This window comes from Numida meleagris, chromosome 1 (genome assembly GCF_002078875.1).
Source record: "Numida meleagris isolate 19003 breed g44 Domestic line chromosome 1, NumMel1.0, whole genome shotgun sequence".
NCBI lineage: Eukaryota > Metazoa > Chordata > Aves > Galliformes > Numididae > Numida > Numida meleagris.
This window is the reverse complement of record NC_034409.1, coordinates 134,182,166-134,207,549: the sequence shown is the minus strand read 5'-3', so window position 1 is coordinate 134,207,549 and position 25,384 is coordinate 134,182,166. Positions and strand designations below refer to the sequence as shown.

General features: G+C 40.8%; 2 protein-coding genes across 8 annotated transcripts in view; both read right to left on the bottom strand.

The window, feature by feature from the left end:
* The window catches only part of LOC110407092 (E3 SUMO-protein ligase RanBP2-like), a 31,283-nt gene extending 23,512 nt beyond the window's left edge, over positions 1-7,771 (bottom strand). The window contains exons 1-8 of the mRNA XM_021414362.1: positions 7,302-7,771; positions 5,026-5,093; positions 4,429-4,540; positions 3,519-3,671; positions 2,648-2,878; positions 2,142-2,287; positions 1,203-1,395; positions 478-568 (exon numbers count right to left, since the gene is read on the bottom strand). Coding sequence (XP_021270037.1) covers positions 478-568; positions 1,203-1,395; positions 2,142-2,287; positions 2,648-2,878; positions 3,519-3,671; positions 4,429-4,540; positions 5,026-5,093; positions 7,302-7,607 — 1,300 coding nt within the window. The 5' untranslated portion in view covers positions 7,608-7,771. The remainder of the gene's footprint in view (positions 1-477; positions 569-1,202; positions 1,396-2,141; positions 2,288-2,647; positions 2,879-3,518; positions 3,672-4,428; positions 4,541-5,025; positions 5,094-7,301) is intronic.
* The window catches only part of LIMS1 (LIM zinc finger domain containing 1), a 65,829-nt gene continuing 51,824 nt past the window's right edge, over positions 11,380-25,384 (bottom strand). For all 7 annotated transcript variants that reach the window (XM_021414264.1, XM_021414295.1, XM_021414273.1 and 4 more), the window contains exons 3-10: positions 22,367-22,433; positions 19,973-20,093; positions 19,053-19,202; positions 17,857-18,007; positions 16,956-17,048; positions 15,784-15,832; positions 13,642-13,717; positions 11,380-12,848 (exon numbers count right to left, since the gene is read on the bottom strand). In XM_021414264.1, the coding sequence (XP_021269939.1) occupies positions 12,734-12,848; positions 13,642-13,717; positions 15,784-15,832; positions 16,956-17,048; positions 17,857-18,007; positions 19,053-19,202; positions 19,973-20,093; positions 22,367-22,433 (822 nt within the window). In that variant the 3' untranslated portion in view covers positions 11,380-12,733. The remainder of the gene's footprint in view (positions 12,849-13,641; positions 13,718-15,783; positions 15,833-16,955; positions 17,049-17,856; positions 18,008-19,052; positions 19,203-19,972; positions 20,094-22,366; positions 22,434-25,384) is intronic.

Here is a 25,384-nt window from a genome sequence, read left to right as displayed (position 1 = left end):
CACTCTCATCTATTCAGGAATTCTACTGAACCTGATGCCTAGTGGTTTTTTTTGCTTGTTTTCATCTAGAGCCCATAGGATTGTGTAGACTGAAAAGGACCGCCTAAGCTTCACAAAAAAAAAAATCCAACAGCAAACCTGCTGGAACAAATATGGGACTAGAAATGACAGGAAAAGAGCAGTATTTTCTTTTATGCATGGGACAAGCAATGCTTATAAATACAGTATATTAGTAGGCATAAACCAGCAGACTAAGAGACATTAAACATTAAATTCTATCTTAATGTCCTGGAGGTAAAAAGAAGAAAAAGCCCAGTGCATGTCAGGATCAGACTGCTGTTTTGCATTTCATATTAGTCATAACATAGAAAGTTTTATAGCATATTTCTAGACACCAAATGTGTTCTTTAACTTAACTCTTAAATCAACTATTCATAAGATTAAAATGTAACTTTCTTAATTATTAATTTTTATTACCAGACTGGCTTTTTCGATCACAGGCCAACATTTCCAGCGTATCTTGTCCAGTAGGATCCCCTTTTATTAGTTTTGACTTTGGTTTAGGAATCTGGTGAAGAAAGAAGGGAACTGTTACAGCTTCTTCACAATCAAAAGCACATAATTTAGTCTTAAAAGTTCGGAAACAAGTTTATTTCTAGCACAAGAAAACTTAGAAAAATACACTAGTTGGGAAGGTACTAGGCAACACATCCCTGAAAAAGACACAAGGTGAGTAATTGTAACTACTGCAAACAGCTTTAAGAGCACACAGGAGAAAACAGTGCTCTGAATGCAAGCAGTTGTGCAAAATGGAAAACTAACTTTATTTGATAATCAAGCTTAATTCTTTGCTTTAAGCTCTGCTGCCTATGCAACAACTATGTGAGAGCTACTCAGACCATTCCCCTCCCTCCCATACCAATCAGCTTAATAGCGTGTTTTCAGCTGTATTACAGAAAAGGGAATAGCCTGCAGGAAATACACTCATTAAGAGTCTTTTTACTTCTGACAAGTGAAGCAGTTGATACTTATTTTCTTCACGCCATTGGCAATCTTTTAAAGAATTGTGGAAGAGTAAGATTTGGTGAAGAGAGAGCCTTACAAACACAAGCTAATTTTTGGAATACAGGTGTTCAATACACATACAGGAAGAGTGTTCAAGAGCTGCAATAACTAGAGGCATAAACTGAAAAGTGACTTACATAGAAACTTTTCAAATAACACAATGCCGCAAGTTCACACGCATCTCTCCACTGTGCCTCATTGTTCTGGGCCATTTTCAGCAGGAAAGTTCCAGCATGCATGTATAAGTGTCCTTTCATTTCAAGGAAGGTACGAGACAACTCATCAGGTCCATTCACATACGGTTTCACAGAGTGAAGCACATGATCAAAACTAGAACGTAGAAAAAATTCATTTTCAGCAAAGTCCTGGTAAAAGCTGTTGGGTGCTTTGGGTCAATGTTATTTAACTGTGAATGAAGTTACTCCGTCATTCAACTGCTACTGCCACCTCTGTTGCTTAAACCCGAGTTGCACAAGAGAGCAGGACAACAGCCTCAAGCTCCCAGAGCTCTGAACTTCTTTTACTGAAGTGAAATCAACAGAAGTCAGTATGAAAGAGAAAGTAATGGAAATAAGGGAACACAGACCTTCTATTAATTGACTACAAACAATTTTGTACTATTCCAGCTGTGGCACAGATAACATACCTTGAAGTCAGCTGGATTAGCTGGCCCTATCAGTTTTCTCTCAAGGAGAATGAAGGTGGCTTCCTGTCTCCCATTTATACTATACACCTGAAATTCTTAGTTATTTCAGTATGTGCTGTATTAACTTGACCAGGACTAAGCAGACCCATAAATGCCTGTGAAATCTGAATTAGCTGAAGAACAACATTCTCGTAACGAAGAGAAAGAAGATAATTGGCACAGAGTATCACTGAGTCTTCTCTGAGGCTTGTAGCTCAGACAGACGCATAGCTTAGGGATCAAGCTGAGTAAGAACTTTTCTTTATGGTTGGTACAGAGGAACTCCTCTCCCACAAAATGGTTACTCGGTGAAAATGATGCCTGCTAGATGTCCTGTGATCCAGAAAAAATATTCAACTTTTTTTCTAATACAGAAAACTTAAAACAATACCTTTCAAGTGCCTCTCTGCATTCTCGAACATCTCTAGAAGCAAGTGTCATTTTAACAAAGCTACAATAGGCCAGCAGATAATCTTTCTTGATAGCTCTCCAATTATTTTTATCAGACTCCAAGTCTTGTACTGATTCAAGGTATTCCTAAAGAATAAAGTTCAGAGTATAAGGAAACATCATCCTTCCATGAAGGCAAGAACTTCTCCAGAACACAGTGCTATGTAATCCAGTTTCCCAAGTGAGACATTAACACAGTCATCAGCAGCAAAGTTCCAGGAACTATTTGCCTGAACAATTCCCTCTCCGGTGGAGCTGCTGTATCTAACTTAGTGTTGAAGCTAGAAACTAAACAACTCTATCCCAATTAAATAATTGGTTTCAGCAGACATTACACTCGAAGGAGTTAAAGCACTTGATAAATAGCTGTCAGTGTAATGATACTAAGACTAACACCACTTTCAAGGATATGGAAGATTATGACGGGATCAAAATATGATTAAATACCTCAAATGTCTTTATGACACAGGAACACCATTCCAAGCTTGATTCTACAGGTATTTTCTTTTCTGCCTCCTGGCAATGAAGCACAGCATCTCTTAATCTATTATTTGAACGGTAGAGAGCAACCAGTCTGATGTTAAGGTAGATATCATCTGGTCTTGCATAGAGTTCCGTTTGAATCATATCAAAGAGCTGATTCCACCCATCTTCACCTTTGTGCTCCAGTAACTGCTCCTATTAAATACGAAGGCAACATGTTAATATTTCATTTTCCATGTGAGCCTTTCCAGCAACTACATGACCTGACAGTTTTCTCACCTCCACAACACAGACTACATTACTCAAACTACTCCAAAAACACTGCTGGGTGTTACATAGAGTTTGATGAAATTACTCAAGTATTTTAGAAGCGAGAAAAAGCAACTTCAGAGTTTGCATCTTGTAGATGCTAAGTTAGATGCTAGATTAAGACTGTCAAACCATTTGGTTCAAAGACAGTGCTCCTTCTACAGAACAGCTTGTCTAAGAAAAACAAAAAACAAAACCACCAACCACCACCCATAAACCCCAAAACACAAGCTTCTTAAGACTCGGAGTTCATTGCCACTGTGCTACATAAAACTAACGCCTGTAAAAAAAAAGCGAGATTGTATGACTGGAAGCATTTGTATAGTATTTGAGAATAACAGCATCTCCTACACTCTACAGTTCATCTCAAAAATCTAAAAATCTGCATAGTCACACAACAGCCGCGCAATACTCCATCTATTTAACCTTGACCTCTTAGATATCATTATTAACATGGTTTTCCCATCACTTGAAGAAACTAAAGTTTCTTTTAGGCACAGAACAGAGATCAGAAGTTGGAATTCACCTTCAATCTGTAAGCAGCAGGATTCCCAGGGAACAGCCTGGCAGCCTTCTCAACCCAGTACTTTGCTCTTCCATCAGTGATGTCATTATTGCACAGTAACTCTGCAATCTTCAGTACAAGATCTTTCTGTACTGGGTTCAGCTCCACGGAACGCTAGTTTTCCCCATGCGCACACAGAAGAAAAAAAAGTTACTAGCAACTTGATCTTGCAAGCCATATAGAATAGGAAAGAAAATATGACCCCCATTAAACATTCAAATTAGAGCTATCAAATAAATACTTTCTGACTACTTTAAGAAAAGCCTCCCTTTTGAAAGGCCACCATTAGTTTATGGCACCCAGACAACTGCTGGAATTCAGAAGAGGGTAAGAGAAATAAGGCCAAAACCAGCTCCTCTGCCTCTATCACTAGCTACTGCTCTGCTCAGGCAGCTGGACTATGAGCATCTCTGGTTTAACTTAATTCCATTTTTCAAAAGTCTCCATATTAAGTCACAAAGAGTGACAGTACGCCAGTGCACCGGCAGCAAGACTTTTGTGCACATCCTCTCCCTCCCTGAAGCCTGAATAATGAAATGTTGACCGTGAATTTCACATCTATATGCTTGCCTGATCAAAACTTTATTTGCCCCATACCCTCTACCTCTGAGGAAACAAACAAACAAGAAGCCCATCACTAACAAAAAAAAAACAAACAAATAATGCAACTGAAAAACACTCTCAGTCTAGTCTTCCAGTAGCAGCTAGACCACTGCTGTCACCATAATCCCTACTACAGAATTCTACAGGGGTCACAGACTCTTAGTCCAAAGGGCAGCAGGAAAAAGAATATAAGAGCAGGTAGCACAAAGATCAAGTCTTTTAACGAAGGAATAAAGCAGGACGTTAGGGAGGCGAGTGAAGTGCTTACCTTGTAACACCCAAAAGCTTTTTCTATGTTATCTTGAGCTTCATAAATCTGTCCCAGAAACCTATGTGCTTTGGGATCTCTCTCTTGGACGCTAAGATAAGTAGATATATATCTACAGAGCAAAAAAAAAAAAAACACCAAAAACAGAAGGATCAATATTTCTCAGTAATTCAAGTCCCCCCACACTGTGTAGCTAATGTGGGAATTTAATCTGTCATATAGGACGTATAGCCATATTTAGTTCTAGGTACTTGATCGAGAGCTTAAAGTAAGGAACAACATTATCTTCACATGTAGAGATGCTACATATTTGCTTGCAAGTACTGGCAAATTATTTTATTTATTAAAAAAAGCAGCATTGCACAGAAACTCAAAGCAGTAATATAATGGAAGAAAAAACATTTCAACCAAATGGGTTTTACAGCACCATATAGCTAATCATCTTTTAAGTTGATGTTTTAGAAAAGATTTAAATGGCACCAAATTCTCCCATTTACTGCTGCCTTAAAACAGCATGATAACAGTCTTGATTTCTCCAGCCTACTCCATTTAGCTTTTCTATTAAAGAACAGAACAAGATACATCAACATTTATTACCTTTTAGCAAGTTCATATTCTTTTAGTTCAAAATACAGCTTAGCACAGATGAATCCTTTCAACGATTTCTGAAGGAAAAAAAAAGTGACAGGTGTATTTTAGATGTACAGTGCTTTTGAAGTAATTGAATAGAGAGGTGCTTCTTTTCAGGGATGCGTAACGCTTCTAAAAGTTTCTTAATAGTTATCAGCTCCAGTTCACTCCTTGTATTCAGAGCTTTGTTTTTGAAAGATATAGGATTAAGAAAATAATGTTTTTTCCCAATAACTCGCAAAGGCTACCAAAGCAAAACTGAGGTTACTAGCAAAGCAAGCAAGTCTTAACACTTGGTACATTTCATAAACGTTTCTGACTAAAGAGAGTAGAAGAAAGGGTCAGCTACATTTAAGCTTTCTTTCCTTGCAGTGTATCTATGCTGCAGAAGAAAACAAACGTCACAAATTAAGAGTCCAGCTCCTCCTGTCCATGCTTCTGTCACCCTCACCTCTTGCCTGCCCTGCCCTCTGTTTTGCCTTTTTTTTTTTTTTAATCTTCACTTTTATTTCCTTGTTCTACCCTTCAATAAATACCTTTGGAGAGGTACTTTTCACCTTTCACTCACAGAGTGCATGTGTTCAAGTTATTTTGGACTGATAACATCAGAACTAACTGCACTGAAGAAACATTTTTTTTACCTGTGTGAATGACCTAGAGAACTAATAAGTCACAAGAAAAAACTTCGTGGTAGATATAAACTAGGTAACAAATCTAAAATCTGAGCTCCACATATCACTTCAAAAGTAGATTTTGTTTGAGAATCGAGAAGTACTGGAAGTAGTGTTACATATGTGACTCCAACCGTGAAACAAGTTTCTACAGTCTAAATACACTTGAATTTAGTCTCCAATCCTCTTCCCACCCCCAAATTATTCCTGAAAAATTTAAAAAAGTGAATGCAAAAGAATGCGGGTCTCCTACTTTTCAATCAGTATTTTGAAGTAAAACACAGATACACTGACATACACCAGAGTGGAATCATGCTTGACATCTCCTTGTAAACAGGGCTGAAAAGAAACCTCAACATAAACGCTTGCAGCCTTGTATGACCCTCCTCTCCAAAAGCAACACAACAAGAAAACCAGTAACTACTTCCATCACTGACTGTGCTATACAGCCAGTTGCAAGCGTCACTGAAAAGATGAAAACTAAACCCACATCAGTTGGCCTTGAGCACAACAAAAGGAGAGGGAATGTTTTTTGTTGAGCCTCACAGGAATACCAACATTGTCAAAGGCTATCTCTGAATTTGGCAGTGATACACTCAACACTGCATAGTCTAAATAGCATCAAAGTCAACTAAGCAAAGTGACAGAACAACTCTATTGCTGTTTGAGAAGGTCAGGAAGGCCTTCCACTTGCATAAAGGCCCTGCTTCATCACTGTGTGCATTCACGCTATACAACACGCTGCTGAATATTCTACCTCTGCAATAAAACCAATTCAGAGCAGCAGAGCAGGGCCTTTCAGGATTAAATCACTCATATGAATTGCATCAGTCAGCTCACTATGACCTGTGCACCATTTTCCAGATATCCGGGAATCATCTGGCTGCCCAGTTACTAATGCACAGCAGCAAAGCTATTTCCCCCATCTCTCTCTCATTACTGATGTTTCACAGTGCTGTCACACAGACAGGAGTAACAGCCACGCAACACAGCAAAAAGAAAACCGAAAGCTTAAGCACATGCGTTCCCTACTGTTGTTCCTTAGTTCCTGAAGAGAGGGAAGGCTGGAAACTCGGGAACTATTCTCACAAAACAGGAGGGATGAGTACTTCGCCACGCTGGTGGGCTCCTTAGAAGGCTACCAAGGGCTCACCAGCTTCAAGAGGCGCGCAGCTGTGGCAAACCACGTTTTCAAGCAGGCAACTCCGCGCCGTCCCTCACAGCAGCCTCCCTCGGCTTCGACTCCCCGCCCACCCGACTCCATGCGCGCCTGAGTAAGCTCTGACTCAGAAGCGCTCCCGGGAGCGGAACGCCACGACCCCCCCCCCCAACCCTCCCCCCGTACCCGAGGGATAAGGCCGCAAAGCGCGGCCCGGCCGGGCAGCCCCGCGCTTTTCCCGCGCACCAGGCCCGCCGGCCCCCGCGAACCATCCCGGGCACCAGCGAAGGCCGTGGCCGCCCCTCGGGCCCGGCACCCGCGGAAGGAGCGAAGGGCGGGGAGCGGACCCCACCGCGGCCCTGGAAAGGCCGCGGGAGCTCCGTGGCGGCGCCGGCCGGGCCCGCGGCACTCACCTCTCTGGGAGAGGAGGCGGCGGCCTGCACGGAGGCGACGTATCTCTCCACCTCGGGCTTCGTGCGCCGTATCATGGCGCCGAGCCCGGCCGTCCGGCCGGTACTCGTCGTCAGTGATCGCGCTGGGCCTTGCCAAGAGAAAGAGGAAGCGGCGGAAGGCTGGCACTCATGCGTTACGCAAGTTCCCGCTCCCCGCACAGCGGAACGCCCTCCTCCGGTGATCGCGCCGCAGCCTCTGAGCGCGGCAAAGCGCGACGTCACAGCCCGGGGCGGGGCGCCCTTTGCGCATGCGCCACGTAGGCGCATGCGCGGTGTGAGCGGTGGTTGCGCAGTTTGTTCTCGTATTGGCGGTGTGGGTAGTGGGCGGTAGAGGCTGGGAAGCGCTGGGGATTTTGTTGCGTGCCTCTGCGTGGGGCTGGTATCCTCCTCGGCCTGTCTACGCTTGCGCGGTCTTTCAAAACTTAACGTGTGTCAGGCTGTTCTGAGGTGTTTTCCTGTCAGCATCATCCATCAGCCTGGGCTTTATTGTTTGGACTCCTGTACAGTGAGTTTTCAACTCATTGCAGTGGTTGTCATGAGAAGCGGCCCATAAGATGGCAGGATGCGCAAACCAAAGGACGGGTTAAAAAGTGGTGTTCTAAGTTGTCAGTTCTGTGATTCTGAGCACCAGCACTGCCCGATGGTTTAATTCCTGTCAGGGAGGCCCGGCTCCTGTTTACTGGAGGGGCCAATCTCTTTTTTCTGCTGGTTCCAAGCAAAGTGGGGCTACCAAGGTCCAAGTTCTGTGAAGTCTCCATGAAGAATTAATCACAAATTCACCCTGTCCACAACTACTATAAACCCTAAGGCTCCTGCTGTACCCAAGAAACGCTGACATCTCCACAACTCTTACTGTCTTTGCAGGAAAAACAGGGTACTCAGCTGATTCACAAAGACCAGCATCCATGTAGCATCCCAAGTTAACTCTCCCTTTTATTTTCTCTATTTATGGTGATATATGTAGATGTTACATTTAATTTCCTAAGAATAAAAGGAGGATTTGTTTTTCCTCTGCTTTTTGAATTACTGGGGTTACAAACAGCTCATCAGCACCTGCCAGGCTAAATATTAAAAGACGTAGTGTTGGTGCAAAGCATCAGCTTAGTGCTTAGAGCTGGCTCAGGAGTCACTGGAGGAAATTTTTGCTTTCTAGCTGATGGGGAGGCGAGTGAAATTGCCTTCTTACTGACAAGGCCTTGATACCAGTCACTGTCTCTTTCCCATCCCCGAGGAACTGGCACTTGCTGTTGTCTCCAGAGGTCACAACACCAGGAAGGCAGCTCAGCAGGCAGGACTGTTACCCTTGCTACTCTAGTAGCTACGCTAGGGGTGCTACGCTTCCAATCCTACCATGCACTGCCTGGCTCGCTGCCTATCTTGATTCCTTGGTAGGAACTGAGGACAGGGCTTGCAGCTGCCAGAGGCAGAAAGACTTTAGGCGCAGGTCCTTCCTCCTACATCTACATTCACTGGGCTTTCTGAAGTGCTCCGTACTGTTACTTGAAGCAGGAGTTTTAAAAGGGATCTCTCTTGCCCATAAATGATTGATCTCATGCAGCAGAAAGGAGGCAAAACTGAGGCATCCGTTCCCAAATCCCAGGCTCATAGCCTTCTTCGGGAGACCTACTAGGGAACATGGTTCAAAAAACAATCATAGAGCCTCATAATCCTTAAGGTTGGAAATGACCTCTAAGATCATCCAGTCCAACTGTCAACCCATCACCACCATGCCCACTAACCACGTCCCTCAGTGCCTGTGAAGGATCAGCAAAAAGCACTTTCTGACTTTCTGCAGTGTGCTTGGCTTGTCTCAATGCAGTGCAAGGCCATTGCCATAACAACCAGTCAGAAGAGGTTATCAGTGACGTATGAGATCTTATAAACAGACTGGTGATCAATCTTTTCCTGTCTATCTGATTCTTATTGTTTCTGTTTTCCTCAGTCTTCTCTTTTTTGTTCTTATTCTCTTGTTAAGTACTTGCAAGACTTATTTTGGTTTCTTAAAAGTCTTATCTTTTGTTAAGTCGTAAAGTTGTTAAGTAATTGTGAGGTTTATTTTGGTTTCTTAAAGCCATACAGTTTAGCCACAAAATTTAAGATAGATTTTAAGTGTTAGAATGGCAGTATTTTTGGGATAATTGTGTGCCAGTATTTTGGAATAATTGTAGTACATAGATTTTCATTAAAATCGATTTCAGTGTGGGGGCCTCTGTGTATTGTTTTACCATAATCGAACTGGGGGTATTCATGAATCTGGTCACCTCTTCCCTCCCCTTATGGGCGGGATGTGACAGTGCCACATCCACACAGTTATTGAACATCTCCAGGGACAGTGGCTGTATCTCCTCCCTGGACAGCCTGTGCCAGCGCTTCACCACTCTTTTTGAGGATGCATTTTTAGTAATATCCAACCTGAACCTCCCCTGGTGCAATTTGAGGCCATTCCCTCTCATCCTATCTCTGGGAGAAGAGGCCAACCCCCACCTTGCCACAACCTCCTTTCAGATCATTGTAGAGAGCGATAAGGTCTCTCCTGAGCCTCCTCCAGACTGAACAACCCCAGCTCCCTCAGCTGCTCCTCATAAAACTTGTTCTCCAGACCCCTCACAGCTTTGCTGCCCTTCTCTGGACACACTCCAGGGCCTCAATGTCCTTCTTGTAATAAAATCAGCCTCAAAGCATGTACATCTATGTGAAATATTTACAGTACTGACAGGCCAGGAAGTGAGCTTCAACACCAGACCTGTAATTGTCTAGGTTGCCTAATTGCTAGCTCACTCCCTGGCTCTGTTTTGCACTGCTTTTAATTAATGCTTTTGATGACAATATCCATGGTTATTGCTTCAATGGTAGTTTACTCCAAAGACAGCTCCTGAGTGAGCAGTGTGAATTTGAGCAACCTTCCACTGGGGAAACAACAAGAATACAGAAAAAAACTTGACCATGAAACTGATCAAACACTGGAACATATTGCCCACAGAGGTCTGTGAAATCATCTTTTCCTTGGAGATGCTCAAAAGTTGGCTAGGTAAGACTTCCAGTATTGATGCAGCTTTGAAAGTTACACTTGCCTGGAGCAGATGTTTGGACTACCTGGCCTGCTAGTCCCTTCCTTCTGATATCTTTATGGGATGCAATAGGCTTTGAGGCCCCGAGACACCCTTGGTACTATTTGTGGAGTCGGAAATACACGCTTGTGTTAATGCCATAGAAACCACTGTCTTGCTGCTACAGCACTGTAGCACAGTGTTCACTATCAAGAACTTGAAAAAACGGCAACAAATATTATGTGTTAGGGCCCCAGGATTGCCACAGAACCCAGGGGAGACTGATGGCTACACACTGCCAGCAAGGTGTGGATACAACCCTGTGAGGCAGAGCTTGCTGTGCAGCCTCAAGTTAGGGATTGTTCCCAGCTCTCTGAGCAATAATGCTGTGCATATGGTCAGTGTAATGTGGAAAAACAAATCAAAACAAAACAAACACACTTGAACTTAATTACAATTTAAAGGAAGCATTGCCGAGTATGATTGACTGAATCTATGGCACAGTCCAAAATCTCAACAGTGTTACTATGCTTATTATGGTTGGCTGGGAAACTTCAGTCATGAACACAGTAACAACTGCTTTCTGCTACTGAACTGTTACTGCATGGAATAACAGTATACAATAATATAGTAAAAAAATACCCTTCCTAGCACTAAACTGGAAGTCTGGGATGAAAGTTACATTACAGTGAAAAGAGGAGAGAGAAAAATTTGGGAGGAGGATGTGCCTTTTAAACTTAGTTTCTTTCAGAAAACCTAGTGACACCGCCATTCAGAAAATATCCAGAAGAATCAAGCTGTTTGTTATGAAACCAACGACAATTTCTTTTCTAAACCTGAAAACTAAAGTGCATATTTAGGATAGGCATACGCCTCCTTTAAGTCAGGACAGTAAAAGAGTTTCACATGCATAGTCACAGGTGGAAGCATGGTGATGGAAGGCTGCTGAGTTGCTTTTCCACCCATCTCAAGCACTCATGTAAGACAGGTGATACAGGTTTTAACAACATAGTCTTTATTGATGACACTGGAAAGATGTTTTAAAGCAACTGGTTTTCCATAAACAGGAAGGGAAATTTTGCTTGCTATGATGTAATTACATAAAAATTGTGTAAGTCTCTAATATGAAAAAAAGGTTTGCATACTTTGCATACATGGTACCATCAAGAATTCCTAAGTAACTGTATTTTTGACAGAAAAGGGAAAAATAAAACAAATTTTTGTGGTCAGAAGTCAGTAGTATAAAGCAATCACAAGCATACTACAATGAATTCTGACGATTTGTGAGCACAGTTCTTGAAGATGGCTAAAGAAATAGATCCTAGTAGGATCAAACTGCATAAATTCACACTCACAGTGTAAAAGTAATATTGCCAGTTAATTGAAATATGCATTTTCATTACTGTTCCAGAAGTCAGGGAAGCCTAGAAGCTAAATTTTAACCTCAGGCATTCACACTTGAAACAAACTTCTTCTTGCATCCTGCATAATTAAGGCAAATTTTGTTATCTTTTGAAAATATCTTGTACATAGTTTCTGCACAAAAATAAGAAATAAAACTATATATATATATTTAATGGAACACTGTTACATATGGTCCAGCAGAATAAGGCACAAAAAGTAAATAAAATGCAAAAGCTTATATAAAAGTTAATGTGTTATTCTGAATGGAATATAGCAAAATTCAAGTAGTTCTGAGTATACTTGTTTCTTGCAGTGGGAATTAGACTTCATATAGATATTTCATGCTAAGTCTGATGTACAAAGATTCAGCGTGTAAGTACAAACTATTGGAAGTATGTAATTTGTACAGTGACTGCATTTAGAAATATGATACTTTTCAAACCACCTTAAATACGGCTCCTCAGTGGGATTATTTGACCTGAAATCTAAGCATTATTTTTTCCAGGAAATGAGGTATGTTTGGTTCCTTGCCCTAGCCACTTGAAATTTTGTACGCACACTTAATTTGCACACTGATACTTTCATTAATATAAATGACACTACATGCCCGTAACGTTGGACACGTTTGCAAAGTATGTTTTTGCAGGTACTCACAAGCATATTTTCTCAATTTAAAATTCCTCAGAGATTACTGTGCACAATGGCCCACTTATATTGGTGCATTATCAGGGTCAGCAACCTTTCAGGTGAGCTGACATTTAATTTAGTCTGTAAGTGTGGTCTGTTTATCAACAAATACGCATACATGTACACGTATAGAGAATGGAGAATTTCAAGATAAAAGGCATGCATCATAATCTATTGTCTGATTACAGCCTCAGAGTCCCTCCCAAGTAATATACAGAACATTTTCGTAAGGAAAGGGGAGAGCAGACGAAGTCTTCACTTCCTTCCCACAGTTTCAGCTAATTTCTTCAGTCTTTTCTTCAGCTCTAGAGGAAACTTCTCATAGCACTTCTTGCAGACAGGCTTCATATCAAACTCAACAAATTTATTTCTAAAATGACATAGCAAGAAAATGAAGTTTTAGTGGAAGGGATACTGAAGAAAATAAGGGCTGTATTAAAAGTGCACAGACAAAAAATTACAACTGCACTTTATACGTATGAAATTATTTTCAGAAGGTTGTATACAATGTAGACTGATTGAAATACTCTGAGTGAGTTATGTCTCTATAACTGTGTCTCGTAAAAAATCTTTCAAACTTAACTGTATTGCTAAGCAGACTAAACGTAATATAATAAAAAAACAATATTTCAAGTTGCAGTTTTGTGAAAAATATTTTGGTTTTGATAGCCATGAACACATGCAAAAACTTTAAATAAAAGCATCTGTAGCACTAACCAAAGAAGAAAGGAGCAGAGGTGGTGGTGAGAAGAAAAAAAGTTTACAAACAGATGGGCTTTTTCTTTTTCTGCTTCTCTTTATCCTTTGCTTCACGTTCCCGTTTGGCAAGGCGTCGCTTAAATTCATCTGGCATTTTCTCATAGCAGTGTTTGCAGACAGGTTTTAGATCAATTTCAACAAACTTATCCCTTCAGAGTTAAATGCAGAAAAAATAAAGGACGAAAAAGGAGAAGAGTTAAGAAGACTGAACTGAAGGAAGAATGGAACAGACAGCTGAAAGAGATGTAAATTAGTAAAAGGAGCAAGAGGAAGGAACAGGCACATTTTCTCAATGTTCTTCATATGGCTTTTGTACCGTAACAGTTAAACCTATAGCAACATCTAATATTTTAAAGATAACCACTGATATGTTTTGAAGGCATCACACCTATCAATTAACTTACTTGAGTGTTAACTTAGTGTTGCAAGTTGAACAAGCGAAACAGTTCACACACCATGCCTTATTCAGAGCAGACACAACTAGGGCGAGGAAAAAAAACAAAGGGGAAATCATTAGCATTACAAAAGAAAAAAATTAAAAGTTGAACTCACATGTTCATGAGATGTGAAGAACAATCAGTTGATTATTGTATCAAGTATTAAGGTCTGTAACAATAATGTGGCAAGACCTGGAAGGCACAAGTGAATGTTGCACAGTGGGACTGTGAAGCATTGCTAAAGCTGTCTCTGAGGGCACGCAACTCTGTATTCAGCAGCAAGACCAATGCATTTCTGACTCCTGTTGCTTGCTTCCATCTCAGCTCATAGCATGCTGACCTAAGGAAACTGTTTCATGAGGCTGTGTTTCATATATGACCAGGAGAGCTTTCCAGCTGAAAAGCCATTCAGCAAAATGGTGTTTTTGTTTTCACTGTTTCATTTCCCACATCCTGCTTGGACTGCAGTGCCATCAGCTGTAGCACTTGCCTGGCTGAAGAAAGTAATGTGAAGCCAGCAATCAGCATCACCAAGGGGAAGAAAGTTATGGGCTGGTGGAATAATCATTTGATCATGACAAATGTGGATATTTTTATTCTTTGTTTGGGAGAGAAAGTGTTTTCTCTTTGTTCTGTATCTCAATTTTCTGTTGCTCCTCTCTTTCAGTACGCCTTCATACCTTTCCCTGCCAAAAGTTGCTTCTCTTTTTAACCTAAGTTAGAGGATTCAGGGCAATGTTCTTCTCCCATCAGCAGCAAACAGAAACAGAACTTTGTAATGCAAAACTTTTTTCTCACACTATGGAGCAAGCACATCCACATATGCATACATTTGTTCTACTGCTTGCCAAAATAATACTAGTCAAAGGAAAGTCTGCTTAGAAGAGATCTCTATAATGCAGTCTCTTAAAAAACTGCTGCCACAAGTGTTTGTTTCACCAGATAGAGAGAGGAAGAACAGTACTGGATACTCATCATTTGTGACAGCAGTATCAAATTTGTGTGCAGAAATGAAAGAAGAAATGTAGAATAATTGAAGATGCACAATGAAAATAAATACTACTTTATAATCTGTTCCATTCAGTGACCAAAATGTACAATATGAGAGTCAGATTATATGGCATGACATTGACAACATACAGAGATACAGTGATCAGAGAAGGCTACATTTACTCATTCACTTCAAGCCCCAGCTGTCTTCATTCAGGATCTCAGTGAATAGGACACAGCTTCCCCCAAAGCCTTCAGGATTGTTGTTCTGCAGGTACAGTCCAGTGTGGGGAAAGCACATTTCTGGAATGTAGGTCTCACCCTATATTTACATGACTATGAACTACTTTACGGCTCCTTTTATATACTAGAGGCTTCCTCCCACTTTGATAATGGCTTTGGCTTAGATGAGGCTAATATATGTATTACAGTGTTTACTTCAGGCAGGTGTAGCTAGGAACAAAATAATGTGGCATGACAGTCCAAAAAGCCTCCAAAGCAATCTCTCCTCCTCAAAATTAAAACACTTGCTTCCAGTTATGCCTTCACAGGACAGATATTTCAAAGTACAATTCCTTCCTGGTTTTGTGAAATTATCATCAGCCTCAATTTTCAAAAGACAGGTGCCTGTGACAGATAGGTAAATATCTCCAGGAACCAAACTGAAACAATGGAGGCTAGGCACTTAAGAAAAAAATCCCTTAGAAAGTTCACCTAAATTGTCCAGTGTTTACATATTTTTCCAAATCTGGGTCACGATCCCTAAATTCATTTGAAGACATGCCTATATGGTCATTCTCACAGTTGTATGTGTCCCTTTTTAAAGCTGGTGGGGACAGGAAGCCAGTGCATCTCCCAGTATCCCCCGCCTTTCGTTATTACTAAAAGGTTTCCAGCTGACCACAGTTCTCTTTAGCTCCTGTTTGATCTTCCATCATTGTGAAACATTTGCTGTAAGGTCTTCTTCCTAATCACATCTATCCTAATTTCTGACAGAGAGAATACCTGCTTTCTGTTTAATTGGAGCAGTCAGGAATTCAACAAAGGGCCTTGCTTCCACTTTTAGAGAGAACTTTCATCAAAATGTAACATTAAGAAAACAGCTAGGGAACTGCTTACCATCTCCTTCGATCACACGATTGCAATGGAAACATACATCACCGAACAGCTGAAGAGGAAGGAGAGGCAATGAATTTTTAATGTAATGATTTTATTGACAGTATTTTCTCAAAATAACAAAACAACTGTATTTCAGTAGCTTTCCTGTTTACTTCAGTTTAACTAAAGGAGAATGGTGGCAAGTCTGATTTGGATTTCCAATTCAATTTTGCATCATCTTATCACAAAAAGTCTTTATAATGTTAAAGGTGAAAACATTTGTTTACATCTGCTTCACCCTCTACCCTTCACCCTCAAATATGGTTTTGTTTTGCTGTTTCTCTAATGCTGAACATTTGAACATCTGAAATTCAGCAATGAAGAGTCACATACATTTAGTAATCATCCAGCTAAACATCTGTACATCCATTCGACACTCAGCTCTTGCCTGGCATATGTTCTTGCTCTATCATGACTGCAATACTATTGCTAATAATGTCATGGCATTTATTGTCTGCAAGGATGCCAGCAACATTTCCATCATCTGCCCTTCATCGCTGACAAATTTAAGATCCATCTGTAATTAGCAGATGCCTTACAACTCCCAAACGTAATCCTTACTCCTTTATTTATCCAAGCAAGGATGTGTACACGACACCTTGCATTTGGCTTCCAAATAAGAAAGGTCTTTCCATTATGGTGCTGGACTGCACAATTAAGGGAGTCTGAAAGGAAATGGTAGAACTATATGTATCTCTTATTTAAATGCAAGTGGTCACTAGGTGGTGTCCTCCGACAAATTTAGTCTTTGTAGTCTTCAGCAACTGAGTAACTGCAGTGTATCTTAACACACAGTCATCTTAGAGTAGCAGCTGTGAGGAAGACCATGCAACTCAAAGGCTTTGTGTTAAACCACAGCTCCTGAGTGGCAAATCTTCTTTATGTTCTTGGGGAAAGTTGGGTGTCATTAGCTTCTCTGAAAAATTTGTGAAATCCCCGCAGTTTTTGTTTTTCAATGCAAGACTTATCTATAGAGAAACCCATACAAATCGACTGCAATGGAACACCTACTAACTAGCTTTATACTCACAGGTGATCATAAGAGAACTGAATCTCCATAATTTTCCATCTCCCGTTAATAAAATCTATTTGTGAATTTAAAAATTACGATTTTTAAAAACATGCAGCCTTACCTGATTGTAGTGGGTTTCACAGTACGCCAAGCCTTTTCTCTCATAATGACGATGACCCAGGAATGGCTTTTCACATTTTGCACAAACAAAATGCTATGAAGAAAATAATGTAATTTTTTTTGATTATTTGGAAATAATGGTATTTTTTTGAGAAAGCAAACCAAACAATCCCTATACTGAACATGACCAAAGTGTACTGAGCTAGCTGTGCCATCTTGGAAATAAGAATTAAAACTATTTTTTTGTAGTTTTAGATCACTAAAATAACATTCCTTTTACTGCCTTTAACATCTCAAGCCAAATGTTACAAAAAAGAGAAAAAAATCCATGGAAGTGATTCTGATATGTTATTAATGACAGAATGAAGTGAGATTAAATAATTTTCACCACCATTACATGTTGTGAAGAAAGCACTTGCTGGAGGAGAATTTAAAAACAAAAGGACTAGACTGCTTGTCTTCATAACTTAAATGGAAGATAAAGTACTAAATCTTGTGGACTTATTTCATGGACTTGAGATATAACTGTCACCTAAACTGCTTCAGAGGTATTTACATGGCAAGTAACTGTGGAAGACACAGGAATATTATAATGCTTACTAGTACTACGTTTGTCACAGAACTTTACTGCCTTTCCATATATCCTGCTTCTCACTTCGTGAAATTTTCTTCTACAAGGACCTTGCAATGCTTCCTTTGACTACTGATTTCAGCTTCGTGGGCAAAGGTCTTTTCTCAGTGGAAGACCAGACACATGAAGGTTGAAAATGGGATTAGGAGATGCATTTGCTAATCACTGCTGCATACTTTTCTAATCCTTTTATGGAAATTGATCGGCAATATTCCAGTTAAGTATGTTCATGTTTACATTTGTGAAAGACAATGTGTCAGCTGATGTTTACCTCCACATGCCACTGTTTGCCCATAGCATTCACCACGCGTCCTTCAATTGGTCTTCTACATGCTCCACAGATGGGGACACCCATTTTGTCATGGCAGGGTAAACAATATAATTCTCCCTTCAGCTCACGAGCATCAGCAGTAAGTTCCTTCCTGTTCAAATATTAATTAATTGAGAGCATGAATAAAGGAACTGAACCATTTCAACTCTTGAGAGTTTCTGGAGAGATCATTTAATTTTTAGCACTTGTTGTAGTAATTGCATTTATACTACAATAATGGATTTAGCAGCATCAAATATGACATTTCAATATTATTATTTTTTAAACAAGATTGATCGACTCCACAGTAAACCAAAAAAAGCCGGCTAAGTAGGATGCATCAAATTACTCTGAAAATAGCTACCGAGCTGTTTTCACACATATCTGAAAGCTGTGGTCAGGCCTGGCTTATATTCTGGCCCTCTTAGCACCTCTCAGCACTTAGTTTATTTTAGATTTACATAAATGTAACTGAAAGGAAAATGTAGTCCTCTGCGTTTTCCCCATGATATCAAACATCGGAGTAAGAAAAATACAAGCTGACACTAGCACTGACACAATACTACAGGTTGGTTTTCAAATCAGCCTTTGTTATGATACTGAAATGATAGCTTCCTTTGTACCAAAAAATAAACTACTAATAATTTGTGCTATATCCTACAATGCCCCCTGATCCACGCATCAGTGGAGGATGTAGAAACATGCAGCAATGTATTCTACAGCTGCAGAAGTTGATAAAACAAGGTGGGGGAAAGCTTGAAAGAAAAACATACTTTCTGCAACTCAACTAAAAAGAAAGAACATAGGCAAGATAATGACTGAAGCAGCCAAAGAGGACCACTTTTCTACCCTTTGTAGCAGAAAAATAATCTCAGTCATTTTGCTGCTACAAGCAAGTTTGTTCCCAGATCTCGTATTTCCTAAGGTACCACCTTGTGCTGCAAATTACAGTCTTTCATTACTGCTCAACAGATCATCTGTTGTTTGAATGGAAGGTCCAACTCTATCAACTCTAACCAGACACATATCTAATAGCAAGTCACTTAGAACTCATCCCTCTTGCCTGTTGTACAGTACTGGTTTCTACTTTAAAATGTAAATGGATGAAGCAAATAAAACCAGCATTTTCCTGTTTTCTTTTGTGGAACTCAAGTTACCCGCAGTTTGCACAGTTGAAATGATCAGGGTGATAAGGATCATTTTTGAAAATGAGAGGTTGTTCATCAATAATGGCATGGCACTTCTGGCAAATGTACTTCCCCAGGCCTCTGGCTTTTTCTTTGTTATGGCAAGGACGGCAGAGATGTCTGAAACAACATAAAAAAAGACAGGTAAGTACCGGCACCTGTTACCATGGTAAAAAATACAAATCAAATATCTAATAGAAAATCATTTCTATCAGTTATTTTTTGGAGGATAATAAAGTCATTAAAACAATTTCTTTGGTAGGCAAACCAAATTCAGAAAGTCTACTATTTTATTTTCTATCACCACAGAAGTATTGTTTGTTCAACTCTTTTGAATTTAATGTTTTACCCTCAAACTCTTAAAAATTTAGACTGGAAGCTGGATGACAAAACAGGACCTAATTCTGTAAATAACTGTGTGTATCATATTAAATACATGAAATCAATGGCCATATAATCTACTTAAAAAAAATCAGTGAAGGATCCCATTGAAATGAGAGCATTTATTAATGAATAAGGTGATAAACTGGACTCAAATTGGGAACCTATGTTGGAAAAATAAAAATCTATTTAAAAATGACAATACTTCTGCATCTGATTTTTTTTAAGTATCTATCACAGTGTTATCCTACTGATCCTGAAACATCACCAAGAACAAAACACACACTTGACAAGAAATCTGGTGTTGAAGTAGATAAATGGTTAGTATTTTATGTGCACATTTTAAGACACCCATTCTTAGTTTTGTGATACATTCTTAGACTTTTTTCTCACAAAAGACACTTCAGTTACTCCATCTCAGCAGGAAGGCTTCAGGAACCTCTAAATCCCTCCCAACTTTCATTTCATTTTCATCATGATCAGTAATAGAAGGAAGGATGAAGACCCACCTGCCAGCATTCTTGACAAATCCAATATCTGCCAATACTTTTTGGCAGATATCACAGCAGAAGCATTCTGGATGCCAACTGTTGTTCATAGCTTTAATAACACGACCAATAATGAACTCACCTGTAGAAACACAGCAACAGGATGTAAAATACCATGCCACACAAAGTTAAAAGACGCCCGCAACTGTATCACTAGAATTACACCATCATTTTTGCCTTTCTTTTCTTCTAGAAAAGGACGTTTTTGAGTTGTCATTTACACAGCATTGGCTTCTACTCCACTAGGTCTATAACCAAGCCTTGAAAGGGCTCCATCCTCAAAGCACAACAGAACTGAGTTTGGGTGGCCTTAGCCCTACTGCAAGAAAACCAGCAGAGTCAAAGCACAAAGACACAGTAGGAGAATGCACTTACTAAATAGTAAACCCAACACACACACGAGTTTCTGATTTACCACAGAGTCCTGTCCTGTGAGACACTGAGTGTGAAAATAACCATTTCATATTCTCTACTGCACAGCCATGCCAAACATGCATGTTGTTCTCTGCATAGACATTGTACTGAAGGCCCGAGTAGTGCAAACACTGCCTAAAATACGTTGGGAGCTCAGCTTCCTGGTGCTGAGAAAGTCTGAATCCTGGCTCTACAGAGCCTACAAATCAAACAGCTGTCAAAGAGAAACGATCAGGCAGATAACAGATGTGAATGAAATTAAGTCTAGCATGTAAGTCTGGCATTCCCATGAAGTCATAGCTTTTCAAGAAAAAAATCAGATGGACTCTAAAATTGTCAGGAAAGCTTGAGGCATCATTGCTGACAACAGCCCTGTTGATTTTGGCCACTCTCACTAAATTAAAAAACAGGAAAAGCCCAGTTCCAGGCAGGACCCATGGAGTGCTGCAGGTAAGTGAGCAGTGACCTGGGAGGCAGTCCAGCCAGCCAGTCACACCCTCCAGCAAATTCACTTTCTTTTAACTTGTCTGTTGGAACAAGTCAGTACATAAAACTGATGAGGTTTTAATAGAGCTGGTGCTATGAGAAGCCAGAGTAGAAGCAGCAGAAACTGATGAGCTGTGGCAGCTGGGCGGGAAAAGTCCTAGAGATACATGGTGTAGCTCCTCCGTAACCCTGCCAGAGGCCAGAACAGTTTCTGGTCTCTCAGGGTGCTGCAGAGGTAAACTTTGCCAAACTCACCAAAGGGAAGCTAGGAGCAGATCAGTGATAGGAGAAAATTAGTGATAGGAGGGGAGCAGAGCTCTGCCATGTGTGGACAGTGCTGGTGTTCAGGAAGAGCAGTGCTTTGTGTTTCAAGGGGTTAGACAGGAGGATTCACAGAAGTCCTTTCCAGGCCGGGAGCAGGAAAAGAGAAGGGGAAGCTGTGGCACACAAGAGCAGGAAGAGAACAAAGGAGGGAGACTGCAGAGTGACTGGAGGAATACCAGGGTCCCTCACACTTGGGAAGTGACAGGCCTGTAGAAGGAACAAAGCAGTTCCTTCTGGTTTGTCACACACTTCAGGTTCACTCGGATATCACCACTGAGCTCTTTCTTCCTCTTCCCCTGCTTGTTCAAATCTGCAGCTGTAAATCCAAAGGTCCAGAGCATCTGCTTCCCCTCCTTCCCAGCATCCAACCCCTCCCTCTGCACAAGGGAAAGGCCTTACTCAGATAAGCGAAAGTTGTAGCAGCTTGCCAAGGTGCCTCAGAAAAATAAGAGCTTCCAGACCTGATCGAGCAAGGGCACAGCAATGACTTCTCAAATGTGACCAAGCAAAATGTGTCACACAGAGAAAAGACAGTGTAAAAAAAAACCTTGCAGTTGATTACAGTGTAGCAGACATGCAAGCATTTACATCAAAAGCAGAAAATAAAATGCAGCCCTCAGTTTTACACAGGGTAGACAACAGATGCTGAAATCTTAAAAGAATTTATTTCAAAAATGGAAGGGGAACCAGGTGATTTATCAGCTGATAACACTAGATGATAAAGATTGCCCCTGCTTCCGTAGAGGAGGACAACACGGATAGGTTACAACTGTCAAAACAGATTAAGACTTGTGAGAGGGTTTCAGCTGCATAAGAAGGGATGAATGTGAATCCATGCATGTGGATGCAGAAAATCAGGAGCTCATAAATGGGCTGCTCATCGAGTCGCTGGATGTACAGTTAAACTACTCATGCAAATAATGCAACCTTTTTTTTTTTTTAAAACCTACTGTTTGATGACCTTTAGAAAAAGCAGCTCCCCAAGTTCACTGAAGTTCATTCTGGAAGTTCAGCTGCGTGGGGCCACCTCCCAGAGGAGATACAACAGGGTTGCACATCTTCACCCAGCAACATATGTTGACTTCTCGTTTGTGATCAGCGTGAAACATTTCACCCGAATGTAAAACTTACCACACTGATGGCAGCAAGGGGCAAAAAGCATTTGAAAATCATGTTCGCAGTACTTTCTCCCTTCAAACTGCAAATGGAAAACAAGGCAAGAGTTAGAAAGGTTAGGAGCATGCCCTTGACACAAATACTGTGACACAGCAGGTTGTTTCCACAAGCAACTGAGTTGCAGAGGATGAGGAGCTGCATAATAAACAAACCAGACCATGTGCTAGAAAAACAGACATGAAATTCTCCCACCTTAATGCAGATACTAGATAGTATGTGTTGTTAATACAACACTATTCCTTTAATATTGCTGAGAGTGTAACGCATCTTCTGTCACACTTTTGCATCACAACAGATGCCTGAATTTTGACAGACTAACAAAAATCTGATGCAGACAGAATTCTAGGCAGGAAATTAGCTTTTGAAAACCTTTCCTGGGGGGAAGCATTTTCCCTGAACCCATCTGATTCCTTCCTCACTCTGTGTTTCCTGTAAGAATGACCCAGCACACTGGAGTAAATAAGTCTGGGGGAAGGAAGAACACCCAGGGACAGAAATCTCTGCAATTCATGGAGCAATGTGGGCAAAACATAAAAAGAAATCATGCTTTTCTTTCACAATGCTTGTTTGAGGAAATTTTAAAGAACAAAATTCTCTAAGCTGACTAGATGAAATAAGGAGCTGATCTGAAGGGATTTGGAGCTGAATTTTCTCAAAGCTTAGAGAAGTTCAGTTGTAGTTCAATCACATACAGAAAAAAACATCTGGGAAAAAAAAAAGTTGTATGGCACTGCACTAGCAATCTAACTGAGGAATACGTAAGAACATGTAGACAAGTATGTCCTAAAGCAATGGGAAATGTTTAGCTACCTTCAGGCACATCATTAGTAGACACAAATGCCAACTAGCATGTTAAAACCAGACAGATAATATTAGGTATGTTTGGATTTGAATGTCTTAAGTTGAAAAAAACTGGAAAGAAGGATAGCAGGAAAACCCCACTTCTTCTTTGTACTGAATGTAACACAAAACAAAGCAAATAGCGTAACATATTCCCCACAAATTAAGTTTTGATGCACAGATAGAAAATACAGCTATATCCTTTTACGCTCTGAAATTTCAAGGATCAAATAAAACATAAGTACAGTAGTACAGTGCAAAACGAACCATTGGCAGGATTTAATGGAACTACCTAGAAGTCACTGCAAACATGAGATCTGAAACTTAATTCCTGTGCCCAGCCTGAATCTCACCTACACAAGGATCGGAAAGATGTGTGCTCCACGGTCTCTCTCCAGAAGCCTACTCTAGCAGTTTATCAAGAGCTTCTCCAAAGAACTACTCTAAAACAGATGACCTTTTAATTGGAAGTAGTGTTTCTGCCTTTTTTTTTTTTTTTTAATTAAGAGACAGAGGACTATTACTGTCCAAAGAGTAATAAAAACTATTAGTTCACTGAGAACTGTGCTTGCTTCCTGCCACATGTAATTCTTTTTAAACTGAAAAAACAACAACAACAACAAAAACCACCACCAGAAAGCTTCCAGCTTTGTGTAAACAGCTGGTACATTGGAAGATGCATATGTTTGCTTGGATTTCAGAGCCACAAATTGATCTGGGCAGACCAAACAGGTTTCTGTCACGCAGGTTGGTTACTGTTTGGTTTTGTTTATATTTTCTACATTCCTGGCTTGTTTGTGCAGCATATGATCCAGCAGTTCCACCATCAGAGAAAGTCTTAAGCTTTTGTGACAAATCCCACAGCATATATTCTAAAAGCAAGGTCACTGGGCTATTGTATGGTGGAGGTCCATTAATTCTATGGCTCTGCGTAGGACATTTCGCCACAACATTACCTCCAGCTCATCTCCACGTCTTTACTAACTTATGACATGGAAAGACATGCGCAAAACCTGATTCTTTAAAGATACTTCCTCTAGGGTAGTTTCTGGTAAAGCTCAATTAAAGAAAACACTCCAGGTTGAAATGGAATAGAAATAAATTTGAGAAGCTCACTGCAGCTGCACTTTCCTTTTATTTTGCAATAGGTTATTAGAAACATCTTAAAAAAAAAAAAGGGGGGGGGATTGCTTCATAAGGATTTTGCTGCATTTCTTCTACTGTGGGATGCACCTCTCTAAACCCTTCCATCTTCCCTCCCCCCGCACAGCGCAGAGAAGGCTGGCCTTTTTCTGAAAGGGTGCAGAAAGACGCCCAAGGGCTCCTAGGAGGCTCATAAGGGTCCTAAGAGGGCTTTTAACAAATGGTTGTGCTGCAGGTAGTATTCACCCCTTCAAAACACCACTGTCTGAAGGGGAGGTGCCCACAGTTCCCAGTGGGGGGGACCTCTAGGGAGGCACCATTCCCGAACTCCAGAGTAGCAGTGTCTTGAGAAAAAGCCCACCAAGTAATTGCAATGGGGCAAACCAGTCCCTCTGGGCACAGTGCCACCAAAGCTGCCCATGCAAATGGGCTGTTCTTCCACTGTCAGTAGCGGACTGTGCGCTGCTGTGTGTTAGAAAACTCTCTGATGGCAACTACAGGGAAAGCTGCCTTCTGCTGCATTCTGCAGTGGCACCAGCTTTTCTTCCTGAGTAGCCTGACTGGTTCCACCTCACCGTGGTGGAGCAGAGCATGAAAACTTACGGCAGCACTTCAGTGCAAATGCGATAAGCGGCTTAATGACTAACTGGGGAAACTCTGCAATGCTTGCGATAGGCACAGGAAGAAATTGACTTCCCCAAGTCACTTCCAAGAAATGCTACTTTAGCTGAGCTGGGCACAGAATAAACATCATCTAATGCATGGCTAACAACAATGCATGTGTTTACCCATGGGGAACCTGCTCAGAAAAACACATTACCTGTCCACAACTCCATATGCATCTTTTTAAAGGGTTCACTAAGCCAGCCTGAGGAAGATATTCCTTCTGCCTTAGAACCACAGAATATCCTCAACTGGGAGGGATCCACAAGGATCACTAAGTCCATTTCCTGGCTCCACACAGGACCACCAAAAAATCTGACCGTGTTT